The 19,187-nt window shown below is 40.2% G+C and overlaps 1 protein-coding gene across 16 annotated transcripts in view; it reads left to right on the plus strand.

Moving 5' to 3' along the window:
• Nucleotides 1-19,187, plus strand: part of LOC135722669 (myosin IXB) — a 46,283-nt gene that overhangs the window by 18,092 nt on the left and 9,004 nt on the right. For 11 of the 16 annotated variants that reach the window (XR_010522521.2, XM_065244359.2, XM_065244361.2 and 8 more), the window contains exons 3-26: nucleotides 3,296-3,390; nucleotides 5,916-5,978; nucleotides 6,266-6,365; nucleotides 7,552-7,652; nucleotides 7,759-7,888; nucleotides 7,994-8,083; nucleotides 8,162-8,278; nucleotides 8,368-8,502; nucleotides 8,598-8,719; nucleotides 8,801-8,942; nucleotides 9,264-9,459; nucleotides 9,900-9,975; nucleotides 11,745-11,858; nucleotides 12,517-12,556; nucleotides 13,173-13,289; nucleotides 13,897-13,977; nucleotides 14,100-14,210; nucleotides 14,320-14,439; nucleotides 14,519-14,668; nucleotides 14,787-14,944; nucleotides 15,063-16,061; nucleotides 16,253-16,316; nucleotides 17,326-17,445; nucleotides 17,966-18,084. Coding sequence is in view for 15 of the 16 variants with exons in the window: in XM_065244359.2 (XP_065100431.1) it covers nucleotides 3,296-3,390; nucleotides 5,916-5,978; nucleotides 6,266-6,365; nucleotides 7,552-7,652; nucleotides 7,759-7,888; nucleotides 7,994-8,083; nucleotides 8,162-8,278; nucleotides 8,368-8,502; nucleotides 8,598-8,719; nucleotides 8,801-8,942; nucleotides 9,264-9,459; nucleotides 9,900-9,975; nucleotides 11,745-11,858; nucleotides 12,517-12,556; nucleotides 13,173-13,289; nucleotides 13,897-13,977; nucleotides 14,100-14,210; nucleotides 14,320-14,439; nucleotides 14,519-14,668; nucleotides 14,787-14,944; nucleotides 15,063-16,061; nucleotides 16,253-16,316; nucleotides 17,326-17,445; nucleotides 17,966-18,084 (3,560 nt within the window). In the remaining variant the exon portion in view is untranslated. Of the gene's footprint in view, nucleotides 1-3,295; nucleotides 3,391-5,915; nucleotides 5,979-6,265; nucleotides 6,366-7,551; nucleotides 7,653-7,758; nucleotides 7,889-7,993; nucleotides 8,084-8,161; nucleotides 8,279-8,367; nucleotides 8,503-8,597; nucleotides 8,720-8,800; nucleotides 8,943-9,263; nucleotides 9,460-9,899; nucleotides 9,976-10,910; nucleotides 11,004-11,744; nucleotides 11,859-12,516; nucleotides 12,557-13,172; nucleotides 13,290-13,896; nucleotides 13,978-14,099; nucleotides 14,211-14,319; nucleotides 14,440-14,518; nucleotides 14,669-14,786; nucleotides 14,945-15,062; nucleotides 16,062-16,252; nucleotides 16,317-17,325; nucleotides 17,446-17,965; nucleotides 18,085-19,187 lie in introns of all 16 variants that reach the window. The other 5 variants (XM_065244360.2, XM_065244375.2, XM_065244374.2 and 2 more) reach the window with 4 other exon arrangements.

A 19,187-nucleotide genomic window follows, 5' to 3' on the forward strand; every position in this document is an offset into this window, starting at 1 on the left:
TGTCTTGCTGTCTGTCTGTCTGTGTGTGTTTTTTATCTCTGTCTATCCATCTATCTGTCTGTCTGTCTGTCTCTATTTGTGTTTTTATTAATATCTATGTCTTGCTTTCTGTCTGTCTGTCTTTCTGTCTATCCCTCTGTTTATGCCTCTGTTTGTCGTTCGGTCGGTCGGTCGGTCTGTCTGTCTGTCTGGATGTGTTTATCTTGCTCTGTCTGTCTGTCTATATGTGTTTATCTACCATCTTTTTGTCTGTCTGTCTATGTGTGTTTATCTACACTGTCTGTATGTCTGTCTATCTCTCTGTCTATCCCTCTGTTTATGCCTCTTTATCTACTTTTGTTTGTCGGTGGGTCGGTTGGTCTGTCTGTCTGTCTGCATGTGTTTATCTTGCTCTGTCTGTCTATATGTGTTTATCTACCATCTTTTTGTCTGTCTGTCTATGTGTGTTTATCTACGCTGTCTGTATGTCTGTCTATCTTTCTGTATATGCCTCTTTATCAACTGCTGTCAGTTTGTCTGTCTGTCTGTCTGTCTGTGTGTGTATCTATCTCTGTCTGTCTACATGTGTTTAGCTACCTCTGTCTAACTATCAGTGTCTTTCTTTCTATCTATGTGTTTGTCTGTCTATCTATATTTCCATCTGTCTATCTATCTATGTGTTTGTCTGTCTATCTATCTATATGTTTGTCTGTCTATCTATATTTCTATCTGTCTTTCTTTCTATCTATGTGTTTGTCTGTCTATCTATATTTCTGTCTGTCTGTCTATCTATCTGTGTGTTTATCTACATCTGTCTCTCTGTCTGTTAGGGCTGTGCGGTTAATTGTTTTTGATTCAAACAATAACAAAAACAAGATAATCGAGATAAAACAATTATTGTGTGATTAAAATGTAAAGTGCGTGCTGCTGGACCGACGTGTTTGTAAGGCACCACTGCTTTGACACATGCATGTTTTCCCCGAGTAATCATGTAAAAATAGTTTTTAACAGAGTTAGAAGTTGTCAGTAAGAAGTTGTTTCGTTTCAGTTTTTTGCTGTCAATCTTATGACTCACTTGAATTTTGTCATGTCCCATAACTATTTAAAGTAAGGTTCAAAGAAGTTCATTGTGATAAATTTGTGTGTTTGTTAGTATAGGTCCCTGTAGAAATCTCACTTTTGTGTTTCACATACCCATAAAGTACTACATGAAACTCCTTGGTTACAGTATAACTGTCATGTAACCCTAATATTCAGTATGCTTTGTCAAACGGGTCAAGGGTTCATAGCAGTGAATCTTAATTTGGTTAGCACCCCACCCCCTTCCCAATCTGCTTCAGTAAAACGACCGGTTCGTTTTTTTCCACTGGTGTTGGGCACAATGCCTCTCCTCTTTAAAATGCACAGCACCCGCTTTTCTCCCGTGGCAGAGCTTTTGTTGCCCGAGCTGGGCTCACAGTATTTCACATTCAGGGTCATTGCCCTGTGGGCTCAGGATGACGTTGGCATCGGCCTCAGAGGTTTCAACACCAAAGACTCATTAATCAAACCGGGTCTGTTTTTTTTATGCAGATGGGCTTTTTGGCAACATGTCGCGTTGGATCGGCAGCTATTCACTGTTGTGTTTTTGTAATGTGATAACGCGCTTGATAACATCAAACAGTGCTGAACTCATAACTGATGTTTTAGTGGTTTTACTCAAATGTAGTGCATTTGTTTGGTAGCGTTTTGTTTTTGGAGCAGTCAGAGGAGTATTTGCATTTGAAATTCTAAACACGATTTGATTTGTTTGAATGTAAACCTGAAAACTTAAGGGCCAGTTTTGAATTAAATACAAATACAGTTTATAAAAAAATACTATATGAAGTGCAAAAAAATCAATGTCTGTCTGTCTGTCTCTCTGCCCATTTATCTATCTTGTCTGTTTCTTTGTCTATCCATTAGGTCTGCACGGTAAATCGTATGTGATAGTTATTTGCATTTCGTCAGTAATGCCGGTTCCTTGATTAGTAGTAATTCACCATCACCTGCTTTCAGATGGAGCAGCATTTACTACACAGAGCCGTAGGGTGCGGGCAAAACGTCCATGATAATAATTTTCTACTAATTGAGTAACCGGCTTTACTGACGAGATGCGCATGACTATTTCATGCGATTTATCGTGCAGCCCTACTATCCGTCTGTCTGTCTTTCTGTCTATCTATCTATACGTTTACCTGTCTGTCTGTCTGTCTGTCTGTCAGTCTATCTATCGGTCTGTCAGTCTATCTATCGGTCTATCTGCAAGTCTATCTGTCTGTCTGTCACCCTGCATATCTGCCTGTCTGTCACCCTGTAAATCTGCCTGTCTGTCACCCTGTATATCTGCCTGTCTTATCCGTCTTTGTCACCCTGCATATCTGCCTGTCTGTCACCCTGCATATCTGCTTGTCTGTCACCCTGTAAATCTGCCTGTCTGTCACCCTGTATATCTCCCTGTCTATCTGTCTGTCTTATGCGTCTTTGTCACCCTGCATATCTGCCTGTCTGTCACCCTGTAAATCTGCCTGTCTGTCACCCTGTATATCTCCCTGTCTATCTGTCTGTCTTATGCGTCTTTGTCACCCTGCATATCTGCCTGTCTGTCACCCTGTAAATCTGCCTGTCTGTCACCCTGTAAATCTGCCTGTCTGTCACCCTGTATATCTGCCTGTCTTATCCGTCTTTGTCACCCTGCATATCTGCCTGTCTGTCACCCTGTAAATCTGCCTGTCTGTCACCCTGTATATCTCCCTGTCTATCTGTCTGTTGCCCTGTATATATATCTGCCTGTCTGTCACCCTTTATATCTGCCTTTAAATCTATCTGTTGCCCTGTATATATATCTGCCTGTCTATCTGTCTGTCACCCTTTATTTCTGCTTGTCTATCTATCTATATGCATCCTTGTTTGTCAGTCTATCTTTGTATCAATCTGTCACCTGGTCTATCTATCTGTCTGTCATGCTATCTATTGATCTGCCTGTTTATCTGTCTGTCTTTCAAATCTATCTATCTGTCTGTCATCATATTTATCTGCCTGTCTATCCATCTGCCTGTCTGTCTGTCAAATCTGTCTGTCTGTCATCCTATCTATCTGTCTGTCTCCAAGTCTATCTATCTATATGTCTCTCTGTTTGTCAGTATATCTATCAATCTGTCACCCTGTCAGTCTATCTATCTGCCTGTCTGTCTGTCACCCTGTATATCTGCCTGCCTATTTAATTGTCTGTCTGTTTGTCACCCAGTCTGTCTATGATAGAGTAAATACTCATTCATCTTGTCTTTTCTATTAACAGGCATTTGGCAACGCAAAGACCGCACACAACAACAACTCCAGCCGTTTTGGGAAGTTCATTCAGGTGAATTATCTGGAAAGCGGAGTCGTACGAGGGTGAGTATATTGCTTACGTTTCATCCAGCGCAAGCTTATAAACATTGACCCTTGTCTTTGCTTTGACCGTCTTATCAACATCTGCATAGCTCCCACACCCGACATCTGCTGACATCTCGGTCATGTGGATCATTTCCTCTTTCACCGTGAAAGACACCATATAAGTAGAAAAGTGTTATTTTTCTTCTAGTCGTGCTGTTTTGGGCTGATACCAAAGATTGTTGTGTTTGCCGCTTAGCTGTGGTCTGTGGTGCATTCTGGGAATCTGACTTCAGTATCACACGTTTTATCTAAAACAGCATCTCTGTTGTCTTTCTTGTTTTGGAGAGATAAATGCTTCTTGTTTAAAGATGTTTTAACACAGATACTTTTATCAGTAAACCCTGGGTTGCTTTGCAAGCACCGGGTTGCTTTCATTTCTCTCGTGTGATTGGTTGAATATTTATTTCTGAAGCAAATAATGCTTCTGTGATTCCGATTGTTCGAGTTCAGACCTAACGCAGAGAGAGATCATATAACTTGTTTACACGTTTTAGGGTGAATTTCAGGAAACCTTTCAAAGAAATTCAATGCCGCGTCCCAATCTGTCATCTTATACTATGCCCTTAAACTAGTATATCCTGTTTTTACTATGTGTAAGTAATTCGATTTTAATACTAAGCTTAAGAGGATGTAAGTACTGGGGCATACTGATGTGCTGTAACGGAAGCAAATGTTGTTTTCTAGAAAGCAATTTGTTTATTAAAAATAACACGCATTAAAATACATCTCTTTCTCGAATGTTAGCATTTATTTGTTTATTTACATTATCACTTATTCCAATAATTCACTGAAGCACTTATTTGATTTATTAATTCAGTGCAGCGTCACTAAACTCAAATTTTGTGTTGTTTTTAGTTTATGGCATCTAATTGTCTTAAAATATTACAAAGCAAATTCGTTTTAGACGTTTAGCCTTTATTTTTTATCTGGCAAAGTATTACTTTTAAAAATATTTATCTTAATAAAAATGTAGTTAATCTTTATTTTGGGTAAATATGACCTAGAGTCAGTGGGTCATGCTGGCTCTGTCAGAAACAAAGGCACCAGATGTGTGTAATGCAATTTGGGCTGATCAATAAAGCCGATACTATGCATTAGAGACTGAGCAGTCACCCTGTTGTTTTTCTGAGTTTGTGTACTGTGGCCCACTTAACAGCATATGTGACACATAAAGTGCAAACTAGATGTATTTGGTTGATGTTTTAGCAGCGCTTATGAACATTTGTTTGCCTTCTGTTAGTATGTAGGTGTGACTATTTGCCAAAGCAGATTAAAGTTCAGGTTGTTTGATCACACCAATGCAGTAAAACAGAAACGCTTTCTATTTTTAGCTACAGATAAAGAAATGACATAGTGCATGACAGCAGAGTTGTGATTCATTTCCAGATTTTAAGGTATAGTTTACCCAAAACTACTATGTGGTTCCCACGGGTCCTTGAAAGTTTTTGAATCTGGGGGGGGGATTCAAGGCCCTTGAAGTTTTTGAAAATATACATACTTAGATACAGGTCATTGAAAGTGCTTGAATCTATTTTATGCAAGAAGTTTTCTGGAAAAAAAAATCCATATTATTCCCTGTGTAGTGTAGGATAATATCTTAAAAATTCTAGACTTTTTATGCACACATGTTAAACTGTTTGCTTTAAATGCTTTTAAAATATCTTCTTTATGCTAATGTTGATTAATATCAAAATGCTTTTTTGCATAGTTGTGTTAGACACATGAAAACGTCTCGGGTTACGTATGTAACTGTTGCTCCCTGAGAAGGGAATGAGACGCTGCGTCTCCCTTGCCATACTTCCTGCGTCCCTGTAACGCCGTCTTTGGCAATATTTCAGATAGCGATATACTTCCTGGCTCCCACGTCACCCTGTCTTTGTCATTAAGCCTCACCATTGGTTGAATTTGATATAGACATTCAGACGCACTTACCATTGGAGGCATCCCCAAAGTGTCATCGCAGTGACGCAGCACGAGTTCCCTCGAAAGGGAACTGTAACAATTTATCCACCTTGCTCTTACTTGAAATGTGTCCCCACATTTAGTCCTTGAATTTGAGGGTATTGGACCTGGAAAGTCCTTGAAAGGTCCTTGAATTTGAAGTTAACTAAGCTGTGGGAACGCTGTAACTGAAGTGCTTTAACAGAAGATGAAAATAGCAAAATTGCTATAATCAGTGTGTGTCACGATACTTTGACATCATTTGCAATGCATCATGGGATACGTAAAAACAAAGGATTAAAAGAATCTGTCTGTACCTGCATGCTCTTTTTAAGTTTGTAAACTGGTGATTCACCTCAGAGAAAACTGATTGGATAAAAATACTTCAGGAGTCAAAGCCACTGAAAAGTGGGCGGTTGCTGTCATGCTCCGTTGAGAGAGTTTTTGTTCATGCCATCTGTCTCATTGACCCTTTGATTGACATCTGACCTCTCTAAAGCTGTGATTTACATCTGACGGGTCACATTTCTCTCGCCTTTCAGGGCTGTTGTCGAAAAATATCTGCTGGAAAAGTCTCGCCTGGTGTCCAGAGAGAAGAACGAAAGGTAACATTTTGAACTTTGACAACCTAATCTTAAACCATTCTAGTGCAAAAAGTGTTTTAAGATTACAACCTATATTAAATGTGTTATTCATAGAGTATGTGAGAAACACAAATTGGTTGTTTTGTGTAACGATTGTAGCTGTTATCTCATTGTTGCATGAGTAATATAATAGATCTGATAGCAGAACAGGAAAGACGACTCTGCTACGTCCTGTGCTGCGGTGCGGTTCTGAGTCAATACAGTTCACAAACACTAAAACAAATGTCTGGCTTTTCAACGTCACACAGGAACTACCACGTGTTTTATTACCTGCTGGTGGGCGCGTCCGAGGAGGAGCGGAGAGAATTCAAACTCCTCCAGCCTGAAGAATACTTCTACCTCAAACAGGTGAGCGTTACGGTCTGATGACATCACTAGCCGTGATATTACACTTCAGATGGGTAAAAGAATGTTACTCTACGAAAAAGTTAACAAAGGGACCCGAGACATATCAAGAGACCAGACTATGATAGACTTGAGCTTTTTTCACTTGAGCCAGTTGGCAACCACACAGCTTTGTACGAAAAACCACTTTCAGCACCCTAGCGACGGTATAGACGTGTGCTGAAACCACAAAGGACACATTGGTAACTACATCGTTTCCTGACAGACACCAGTAGCACACTAGCATTGCGCTGGCAAACCTGACCCACATTTTTTTCTTTCAAGAAAGGTTCTTCACATAAAAGTCACTCAAATACAATATAAGGTCCAATTTTTGTGTAAAAGGATAAACATGACATTGCTACTTTTGCAGCATGTTCATTGGCTGGCCTAATGCATACACACCAAAAACCAAGCGTCACATTCCTTGCTCTAGATTACTAGGAGGATTTAACTTCGTGTCATTTGAATTTTTCGCTTAAGTTGAATATTTTTAACTTGCGCAAAGATGAGTTTGGTGTGAGTAGCGTGTTAACGTGGGAATCGCCGCCCAATTTGCCTCATTTTCATCGCCCCGTGCGAGTTTGTGTATATACCTGTCTATACCCATCTATTCACGTCTATTCACATCTTTGTGTTGACTTTGTAGATAATCTACTTGCACAAATCGTTAAATTTGTATTTGGTGTGTATGCCTCATAAGATGATCAGTGGTTGGTTGATGTGGCCAGCATATAAAAAAACATCTTGACAAGCTAGTAGCGTGTCAGTTTATGATGCATGATGGTCTGTCAGGTTGGACAAGTTAATAACCAGCTTACCATGCAGAAACACTGCCAGCATGCTTTAGAAATAAAAAACATTAAAAACTGCGAGCTACTATATCACCATCTCAGTTTAAAACTTAAAATTGCAGGTTAGTTTACCTTCTTATCTTGACATTTGTTGAAAAAACTACCAACATTCCCCTCGAAAACATTCCTGAATTTTTATATTTATTATTGTAAGTGTACCGTTTTGAATCGAAGTAAGGTAGGGAGAAAGTCTTGAACTCTGATTGTTTATGTACGCCCCGACTGTTTTTTGTTTTGTTTTTTCTTTTTGTTAATATTGGATTTTAGTTTTAAACATCAATTGTTTCTCCTTGCAGGAAAACTTTACGATAGAAGATGCTGATGATCTTCGGCATGATTTCGAGCGACTACAACAGGCCATGGAGATGGTCGGTTTTCTACCGGCCACAAAGAGACAGTGAGTAGCTTATTCGTAGGGTCCCATCAATCAAAAACAACTAAACTTGGGTGCTAACTTAAATAAAGTGTCAGAGAAGTTCAGTTTGTTGTCGTGTTTCTCGTAGGATATTTTCTGTTCTGTCGGCCATCTTATATTTGGGTAACGTGACGTACAGTCAGAAGTCCACAGGAAGAGAAGAAGGCTTGGATGTGGGACCTCCAGAGGTCCTTTCCACCCTTTCAGATCTGCTTAAGGTAAATTACCATTTCATCAACAGCTTTGATGTTAAAGTAGTAAAAACTGTGGTTTATATCAGATCAAGGTGTATTTTCTAAAGGTTTTTGTTTTTTTATACTCAGGTTAAGATGGAGTTGTTGGTGGAGGCTCTCACCAAGAGGAAAACGGTGACCGTCAACGACAAGCTAATTTTGCCGTACAGTCACAGTGAGGTATGACCGTTCGCTCTTATACCTCTTATAACCCAAACTTCCAGACGTTTGAAGCTAACTTGATTGACATCTCCTCAGGCGATCACAGCACGAGACTCGATGGCCAAGTCCCTGTACAGCGCACTGTTCGACTGGATCGTCCTGCGCATCAATCACGCTCTGCTGAATAAGAAAGATATGGAGGAGGAGGTTTCGGTAAAAAACTGAAACATGCCTTATATCTGCTATTATTTGTCAGTCCCACCCCAAACTTAGGACTTGACTCATATTTCTTATTAATGCAGTGTTTGTCTATCGGCGTGCTCGACATCTTCGGCTTTGAAGACTTCCCGACCAACAGCTTTGAACAGTTCTGCATCAACTACGCCAACGAACAACTTCAGTATTACTTCAACCAGCACATTTTTAAACTTGAACAGGTTAGTAGGCCTTCTGACCTCTATATGGTTTCCTGAACTCTTGCCCTGTGATAATTTGTGGTTTGTGATGGTCTTTCATGTGGTTTCCCCTGCAGGAGGAGTATCAGGCGGAAGGCATCACCTGGCACAACATTGACTACACCGATAATGTTGGATGTATTCACTTAATCAGCAAAAAACCAACTGGGCTTCTCTATTTACTCGACGAGGAGAGCAAGTAAGATCTTTTCTTCATGTAGAGAATATTTGTGAGGTTTTAGGGGTTTGTTAACACACCGAATGCCGTTGTTTTTTTAAGTTTCCCCCATGCCACTGATAAAACCTTACTGGCGAAGTTCAAACAGCAGCACCAGCAGAACCAGTACTTTGTGCCGACTCCGGTGATGGAACCGGCTTTTGTCATTCTGCATTTCGCTGGGAAGGTCAAATACCAGATTAAGGTAATGGCGCACATTTTAGGGCCTAAATGTTTGTTGGGTGTTTATTGTGAAAGGGGGATTATTTTAGTTTTGTCTTTTAAGAGTCTACTGGACAGAAGTGTTGAGAATTAGGCCAGAAAAGTAGTAACAGGGTTGACAGTAACACGGTTGATAGTAACACGGTTGACAGTAACAGCAGGTCATTTTTTATAAATTTTCAGCAATTCATGTCATTTTTAAATGCACATTAAAAAAAGGACACAGAAGCTGTCTGTTTTTTAGAATGACCCTCCTAACCTTCACATTCCCCTGTCATTTATTTGTAACCTTCACGTGTGACAGGATTTCCGTGAGAAGAACACAGATCACATGCGTCCGGATATCGTGGCTCTCCTCCGCAGCAGCGACCGTGCTTACGTCCGGCAGTTGATCGGGATGGATCCTGTGGCGATGTTCCGCTGGGGAATCCTTCGAGCCACCGTCCGCGCAATGGCCGCCTTCAACGAGGCCGGCCGCCGATGGGCTGCCAAGACTGCGGGTAAAGCAGACATTTCAGATTAGCTCCAGATTAATCCAAAACTTTGGATTTTGTTGTTTGTAGCCGGCACATGCAAAAGCTTTTCAGTGACGCATAGGATTAAGAGATTTAAATGTAAAGTGTATTTTAAATGTATAAACACATCTATCAAGTGTGGTTGCTGTAACATCAAACTAGTGAAAGTCACTAATCTCGTCTATGTACAGTTGTTCTACTGTGTCTGTTTGTCATCACAGTGACAAAGTTGATAAGTTTAACACAATAAGTGTTATAACACAGTTTATATAGGGCAAACTCCACCCACGGGTATTACTTTCTAATTCGCCTTAAGATGTAGTTCAACTTTACAAAAGACAACTGTAGACAGTTTACAACAATGTTAACATTTGCGAGTAAAATTAAACTAAAATTGTCATCACTATTGGTTTTTGGACCCACAGGTGTAGTGAGACCAAACTCCAGGGTTCCCCTCGGGGAGCTGCAGAGATCCAACGTGCCCATCGAGAAGATGTACCGGTAAGTTTTGGACTCGGATGGTGCGATTAGAGGAAAGAAACGGAACTTGATCTCTTCCTGTGCTTCCGTTGCCTTTGTGTGGCAGGTGATCATGTGACCCAGCTCTCCACAATAGGCACATTGCAGGCCGGTTCCCACAGTCAAAGTTAAACCACCATTATTTTAACATTTGCATGAATCTCATTAAAATAATTCACTTGAAATCAAAACAATGAAATTACATTTTGGGAATAAGTATATAGAAAATACATAAAATCAAATACAATTTTCTTAAATTATATGAATAAATTTGCAATTAAATAACTGTTAAAAATATTTGTATGCAATTCTTTAGCGAAAATATGTTTTTATTTATAACTAAGAATTTTGAGAATATTTATTAATTAATAATATTATGTCAAGATAGTAGTACTTAAAATAATATATTGTTAATGATAAATATTTATTAATTGTGCAAAACTTTTATTGGTCTTAAATAGGGTTAAAAAAATAACAATTGCGAAAATAATAATTTTTTAATAATTAATTCATTAATAATAAACAATATGTATTAACCCCCATAAAATTGAAATAATAAATTACTAATATTATATTACATAATAACGCAAACTTTTAATGATTTTTAAAATAAGGTAATTTTTTTACCAATATAATTTCTTATTTTTTGATTTTGCAAGGACAATGGTATTTTTTATGAGATTCACTGCAGTTTAATTTTTAGATCCTGTCATTATTGGCGTGTTATACCTAAAAATACAGATTTTGGCAGCCTGCAAGGTCCCTTTGTTCTTCCCAGGTGTTTGTCAAGGGTTTGCCCACAGTTCCTGATCTGTGAGCAGTATTCTTCATATAAAAATTGGGTATGGTCACAGATCAGCACCTGCTGGCCGCATTCGCCTCGTGAGTGACTGTGTGTGTGGTGTTTGTTCTTACAGCCATGCCCCTATGCTTGATTTCTCCTTTGATCACTCAGAGGAGCGCCCCCTAGAGGTTTTTGAAGACATCTTTGCTAGTTATGAGAGTAAAAAGTAAGTGGATTGAAGAGGAACGGTTGAGGTCAGACGGGGAGAGCTTGGCAGTCCGGGAACGCTGGGTTTCTGGTATTTAGAGCAAACTCAAATACCACATTTAGGATCCAAACTGTCAGTGTGAGCTTTTTTAAGAGTTTGCATTAAACCTGGTTTGTTTGAAAAATACGCAATGGTAAATCCACGTTGGGAATGAAGTTTTAAGCAATTTTTAAACCCTGGTACGAGTCCACCCCGTCTGACCTCCTGTAGTTCTGATCCCTGTGGTAAGTGAAGCAGTGCATGATAAGGGTCTTCACAAAACAGAGAGCCCACTTACAGTTTAACACACCATCAGGTAACACCAGCATGATTCTTAAAGGACTCCGTCACCCGAAAATAACCAATCATTTATACATCCTCATGTCGGTCCAAACTTGTGTTGTTGAGTAATAAAATGACATTTTCTGAAGAATCATCATGCATGTTTTTCAGGTTCTAAGAAAAGTTGCACAATGACTCTTCAGAATTTGTCTGGTTGCATTACACGGCACGAAAAAAAAATCATCAGGCGGGTTTGTAAAGACATGAGGGTGAACAAATAACGCCGGAGCATTTAAGACGTACCGCTTCAAGTTGGATTCTTTTTTTTATTTTGGTGGAGGGTTTTTGTTTATCCCTAACAACGTTATTGGTGTTCCTTTCCTGTCCTTCTCACTCCTCCTTTCTCCCACAATGCACCTCTTCTCGGGGCTGATTCAGGGACATGCATGCCCAAATCATCAACTCCATTAAAGACTTGCAGTTGGATGGAGAAGATCCACGCAAGCTGTTGCAGTCCTGGGGTCGCCTGCGGTTCCCGCGCCACTCCCTCCAGTGAGTTCGAACGCCGGGGCGCAGGATCCATGCGTCACCACCGATGCTTCGGGCTCTTTGCTAAGCTTAGTTTAGAGTCATTACCGAATTAGTAGCGTTAGCGGTCGGCTCCGCTTGGCATTTACCGCATAACCCAAGCTCTTGTTAACCCTGCTTTTAATAATAACCATCTAACAAGTATTGCAGTTGTGTATTTAGATGACTCCCTGGAGCTTCTAGCGGCGTTTGGTACAGCAAAGCAAAGTTTATTAGCTAAAAACAGTGTGAGCTTAATTGGCACGCTAGCTCGGAATGATATCCATATGCATGGGCTTAATGGATCCCGAGGCCCACATGTCAAGTCTGAAATGTTTTATGAGGTGTTGTTATTGCTTATATAAACCACGAAGGCTAATTCACTCGTAGTGTTCTCTTATACAAATGCTTGTCCACTTTCAAGCTCGAAGATTTGCTTTCAATCTTCACTGATCTGTAATTTTTCTGTAAAATTCATCTTAGGAATTTCCATCTGTATAACACACAGTCTGAGCTGATCTCTAGCGTTTAGGTGCTGTTATTCGCGTCCAATTGGCCGTCGCATGATTCACTCTACTAACACGCCGCATGCAGACGTTTCATATCTTAACAAACTGTCAATGCTGCTCTTTCTTTTCCGCAGGAAGAACAAGAACCCCAAGAGTAAGCAACTCATTCCTAAGGTGAGAATTTCATTTGATGGATTCATCCGACTAGTTTAACTAAAACAAACGATTACGTTTATGCATTCGGCAGATACTTTATCCAAAGCGACATGTATCCCATGGGATTTGAACCCATGACTTTTTGTACAGCTAATGCTAATACTCTACCAATTGAGCCACATGTTGCCACATTGGCTGGGCCTGCTCTGAATATTTGAAGGTTGGATGTACAATATAACTCGCCAGCCTCACGCCCTCCAATGACATTTCACATTGCACACATTTCTGATTGGCTGGAACAATGCAGGCCACACCCATTTTAAAGAGACAAAGCTGTGGCAGATGTCTTACATCTGGATTTTTAAAACACCTTTAGCATGTTTGCATTTGCAGCAGTGCTAGTATGTTCTCCTTTCCATCAACATTTGCGAAAGCGTAAAGTCCGGCCGCGTTTGTTTATGACTGTCCGTTAAATGTGTGCTATTGGGTAAATGTTTTGAAGGCTCTACCGCAGTAGCTCCCACCGGAGTAAGTTTTTCCATGCCGTCATGTATCCAAGGCAAACGGGTGGCAAAAGAAAGCATCTCACCACGTGTGACTCACTCACTGTTTTCTGTTTGTGTGTCTTGGGCAGAACCTGTTGGATTCTCGATCTCTGAAATTCGTAGTTGGCCTTCACGACCGCACGACCAAGTCGCTGCTTCATCTCCACAAGAAGAAACGCCCTCCCAGCATCAGTGCCCAGTTTCAAGTAATAAAAACACTCACAAAATTAAATTAGCCTTCGTGATTAACCTTGTGGTCCACAAGTCTGGTGAGCTGCTCATGTAGGGAACATTTTAGGAATCATAGTTGTGCTTTAGAAGTGAAGTTCATTTTAAAGATGGCCGTCTGGTTTTGCTGCATCATAACACTTATGACAATTAAAGGGAAAAATCATTTACTCACCTTCAACTTGTATAAATTTCTTAGTATATATGAACATATTTAGAAAACCAGACTTCCATAGTATTATCTTTTCCTATAATGGAAGTCAATGGAGCCCCGAATCTGTTTGGTTACAAGCATTTTTCAAGCTATCTTAATTTGTTTTAGCAGAAAAGACTTGGAACAACATGATGGCGATTAAATTATGACAGAATTTTTATTTTTGGGCAAACTATCTGTTTTTTTATTTCACAAGAATTCGTATGTATAAATAAAACTAATGAAATTATGTTAGCCTTTTTTGAAGCACCAATTTCAAACCCAAGTATCATGCAGTGTTCGACAGACAAATGGATACCATAGGTAAAAGACATTACTTGCATATCTCTTCTGGAAATCGTCAGATTGATGTTGTGATCTCTTTCATGCAGACATCTCTTGGCAAGCTGCTGGAGACGTTGGGAAAAGCTGAACCCTTCTTCATCCGATGCCTTCGCTCCAATGCTGAGAAGGTTACTAAAGTTACCATGAGTTTAAATGGACTGTTTTTACTTCATGATACATCCACAGGACTCCTTCAGGTATAAGGGATTCGTGTCTGATAATGAGTGTTATTTCTGTGTGTGATATGCAGAAGGAAATGTGTTTCGATGAGGCTCTCATCGTACAGCAGTTGCGCTACACGGGCATGCTGGAGACGGTGCGAATCAGACGCTCGGGATACGGAGCAAAATACACTTTTCAGGTAACAAGCCTTCGTATTTCCAGTAGGTCTTTGATGGATAAAGTGCATTTAAAAAAAGGGCACCATCAAAAGACGTGTAAATAAACAGAGGGCGTTCTCTGCATTATAGGAGTTCATTGAGCAGTTTCGTGTGTTACTACCGAAGAAGAATGCAACCCTGGAGGATATATCATCTCTGTTGCACAGAATTGGCTTTGACAACACTACCTACCAGATTGGAAAAACCAAGGTCTGATTTCTTTTCCTGGTACCTTCTTCTGAAGTTTTGTGCTCTTTGGTCTCATTTTGTTCGTGTTCCTTTTCTGCAGGTGTACTTGAAAGAGCTTGAAAGGCAAAAGCTACAGGACATCTTGCACAAAGATGTCATGAACAAAATCATTTTCTTGCAGCGCTGGTTTCGAGCTAAACTGCAGAGGTGGGAATTTGTTCGAATGAGAGAAGCAGCCGTCTTGATCCAGGTATATCAAAAATCTACTTTGGAAAGTGCTAAAGATACTTCGGGGTAGTCCTATTAGAGTCTAGGATGTTGAAACGCATTTGCATTTGTGTATAACCTTGCTTTGATCTTGTCTACAGCGCTCGTGGCGTAGGTACCGCAAAGAGAAGTTTTACCGGGCCGCAGTTCTGATCCAGGCAGCATGGCGAGGTTCCCGACAGAGAGAGGAATATCAAAAAACACGAGCTTCAATCACGACAGTGCAGGCTCTTGCAAGAGGCCAATCGGCTCGAAAACGGTATGGGCTACAAAGTTAATATCCAAAACCATATTGTCTGACAATTACATTTGTTTACTAAACACAGTTTCACTTCAAAGAAACTTTCACTTTTAAATGTGTTATTCGGTCATTGTAGGTACCAGTTCCTAATGGAAGAAAAGAGGAAGAAGGAGGAAGAGGAAGCTTGGAGAAGGGAAGAGGAAGCTCGGAGGAGGAAAGAAGAAGAGGTGGCGAGGCGTGCCAGGGAAGCCGAAGAGGAAATCAGACAAGCAAAATTGGCCGAAGAGGAAGCCAGAAGAGTCAAAGAGGCAGAAGAGGCAACAAGGCGTGCCAAAGAAGCGGAGGAGAACGCAGCTCGGCTTGTGTTAGAAGCGAAACGTCAAGCTGCAGAACAACAAGAGAAGCCTGCACTACAGCAACCAACTGTAAAACCATCAGGCCAACGGCCTGACAAGAACGAGACACTAGTCCAAGAGCAAAATAATAAGACCCCTGTGAATGTTGAGGCTGAAGATACAGCCAGAGCCCAGGTCTCAAAGGCGCAAAAAGATTCAGAATTGATTCCTTGGGTAGAGGCTGGCCCTCAGCCTGAGGTCCAGAAGAACCAGCAGCAGCAGAACGAGAGCAAATCCCCACATCCCAGTGAAGAAGGTACACAAGCTAAACCACCTGAAACCAAAGCTCCTTCCCTCTCCAAAAGTCTAGAGAAGCGGGAGCAAAGGAGACAACGGGGTCTAGAACACAATCAGAGAGAAAGCCAGCGGGCCGCTTCAGGCGTAAAAGAAGATACATCCTTTAAGAGCAAAACTCTTGAGAGTCCCGGAAAATCGGAGACCAAGTTGAAGGAGCGGTCAGACAGTAAAGAGTTGGACCAGTACACCTTCGTGGCTTGGAAGGGTGACAAGGTGAAGAAAGACGAGCTTGTCCGGCCTTCCACCTTACCCCTAGACATCCCTGCTTCTGCACCTGGTAGAAATGGCTACGGTGACCCAGCCATCGCAGATCACCGTAGCAAACCTTCTCCTGCGAAAGAAGAGGCCAGCAAGAGAAAGGAACCTTCTAGGAGCAACACTCAACCGGAGAACCTCATAGCGGGACCTCGCAGTCTGGAGGACAGGAACTTGAAAGCTCTCCAGTATGACTCTCAAGTGTTCATCATACATACTTGATTTCTGACTTTTCCTACATGATTTATGAACTTTAGCACACTAAAGCGTCATACAATTAGACAAATGATTCATTTATATTGAAGTGCATTTATCAAGTAGTCATTTGATGTAGGACACACGTCCATTAAAATGACACTTTTCTTTCAATGTTCTGCAGGAATCGAGGAATCTCTGTGTCGCTAGATGACGTGTCAAGGATAGGTGCAGATAGTCCATCACAGGTAAAACTGAGTTTGTTGAGCTGGTTTACAACATGGTGAAGTTTGAATGCGTTGATCTTGTACCTTGCATTTTTTTTGGCCGATTTGATCACAGCTTTGGGTTTAAAGGTAATACAGCAAAGCTTCCCATGGGGTAAATTTGTCTTGGTTCTTGATCTGAGTTATAAATTGGCTTAACCAGGTTATCACATTTGCTATTTTAAATATTTGGTAGTATACTTTATAAATTTAATCAGTTCTGCTTAAAGTCAAAACACTTTCATACACGTGCTTGTATTTCTATCTGTTAATCTGAATGATTCACTAAACGTTTTTGTTATTGCTCATTCAAATGTATACCCACCTGTGAAACTTTTTAAAGTAATAAAGATTACGATGATAATGACGATAGTTTTAAAAATACGTAATATATAATATATAAAGGGACACTTTTTTTGAAAAATGCTCATTTTCCAGCTCCCCTAGAGTTAAACATTTGATTTTTACTTTTTTTGGAATCCATTCAGTTGATCTCCGGGTCTGGCGGTACCATTTTTAGCATAGCTTAGCATAATCCATTGAATCTGATTAGACCATTAGCATTGCGCTAAAAAAACCCAGAGTTTTGATATTTTTTCTATTTTAAACTTGACTGTTCTGTGGTTATATCGTGTACTAAGACCGACGGAAAATTAAAAGTTGTGATTTTCTAGGCCGATTTGGCTAGGAACTATACTCTCATTCTGGCGTAATAATCAAGGACTTTGCTGCCGTAACATGGCGGCAGGAGGCACAATGATATAACGCAGTGCCCAAAGATAGTCCCCTTGGTAAATTTCAATAGTAGAGGACTATTTTGGGCACCTTTAATATTTTCTTTATTTATATATTATATTTTACAAGTAAAATATTGGCTCTACTCTACTGCAGACTATTCCTTATGAATAAAGTCATGTCCCGTTTCCAGTTAAGAGTTTTGTTAAGGATTCAGTTTTACTTAAAAGTGATTATGCTTTTCTGGCTGATTCAGGACAAAGGTCGCCCGAGACGCAAAAAGCGACATGCACTTGCACGAATCTGTTTGCCGGTTAAAAGTGTTGAAATGGAGGATGCAGATTTGTGGACTTTGTCTTCCAGGAGTCCACTGCAGGTGTCGTATCGTTGCCTGACATTAGATGCCGGGCAGAAGCTATGGTGTGGGGGTTGCTGCTGGAATTAACGCTTGGGAGAAATAAAAATTGGCCTCCAATGAGTGATAGAAATACTACTCTTAAAGTCCTATATTTTATATGAATACAGTAAATAAAATGGTTTTAGTTAATTTTTTTTAATACACACCTGTCTTAATTATCATTTTTCGGTTTAAATGAAAACGTCAATTAAAGATAAATTTAAGGAGGTAAATAACATGGGTGCATGGTTATCTCAAGGTCGGTGATGGGCTCTTCATATAATTTGTTGTGCATAAATCATCCTGTTAATTTTATTTATTTAACCGCCCATAAATCCTAATATTTACCAAATTTGATGTACACGCTACTTTAGCTTCCAGCAAATGTATCTTCAGTACAAAGAAATGGGCATCATTATCAAACTAGCCGAAATGGCTAAAATCCTTGCTCTTGCTGGCTAAACAATGACATTTGTTGTGTTAATGAATGTTGTTACAGAAGCCGACCAGAATCGAGAACTCTTTCGATGAAGCAAAGCCCAGCACGTTAAAGGAGCGGAGCCATGACAGCCACGCCCACCAGGATGTGTCGCTGATTCAGCCCTCCACTCCTGAGAGGTAAATCCAAAACATACGTAACTTCTGCTTCTAGCTAAGCAAGTTTGAAGAGAATCTTGCTAAACAAGTTAGTTGCAGTCAGTTTAGGCTCATTTATACCTGAAACTCTGTCGCCCCCTGGAGGACCACAGGTGTTACTGTAATACACCACAGTGATGCAAGACTTTACATTACACGTGTACAACAGGACCACACTCTGCCCTATGGCAACAACCTTTACATTTATTTGACCCCACGTCCCAGGTTATTTTTGGAAGTTTTTAATTTATCTTATCTGGAAAACTCCCCCACACAAGCAAGACTAACTATCTAAAACGAAAACCTTTTAGGCCACCGCTGCTCAACACCCTTAAATGATAATAAGTCTTATCTGTAGTCACAGAGATATGTGAATCAGGGCTCGTGGGAAAACACTGCCCCTGGTTCACATCAGCAACCCTCATATATCAGACGTCTGGCGGTGGTTCCTCACTCCCTTATATAGATGCAAAGCTTCTGCTATGGGATAAGAGAGATTCCTGAAATTCTGTACTCGGTGGATTTTTGATAGAGGAGTCATGGTTGATGTAACCTCCCAACAATTTTTCAATCTGTGATGTTTCTCATGTAAAGAAATTATTTATTTACATAAAGTTAGGGATGCACCAATAGTTCGGCAACTGAAATAGTTCGGCAACTGAAATAGTTCGGCAACTAAAATAGTTCGGCAACCGAAATAGACGAAGTTGTTCGGCAACCGAAATAGTTCGGCAAACGAAATGATTTGGCAACCGAAATAGACAAAATTGTTCGGCAAACAAAATAGTTGGGCAAACGAAATAGTTTGGCAAACGAAATGGACAAAATTGCTTCGGCTAATGAAATAGATGAAATTGTTAGGCAAACGAAAGAGTTTGGCAAACGAAATGGACAAAATTGTTTCGGCTAATGAAATAGATGAAATTGTTAGGCAAACGAAATAGTTTGGCAAACAAAATGGACAAAATTGTTTCGGCTAATGAAATATATGAAATTGTTAGGCAAACGAGAGAGTTTGGCAAACGAAATGGACAAAATTGTTTCGGCTAATGAAATAGATGAAATTGTTAGGCAAACGAAATAGT

Source organism: Paramisgurnus dabryanus, chromosome 24, assembly GCF_030506205.2.
Source record: "Paramisgurnus dabryanus chromosome 24, PD_genome_1.1, whole genome shotgun sequence".
NCBI lineage: Eukaryota > Metazoa > Chordata > Actinopteri > Cypriniformes > Cobitidae > Paramisgurnus > Paramisgurnus dabryanus.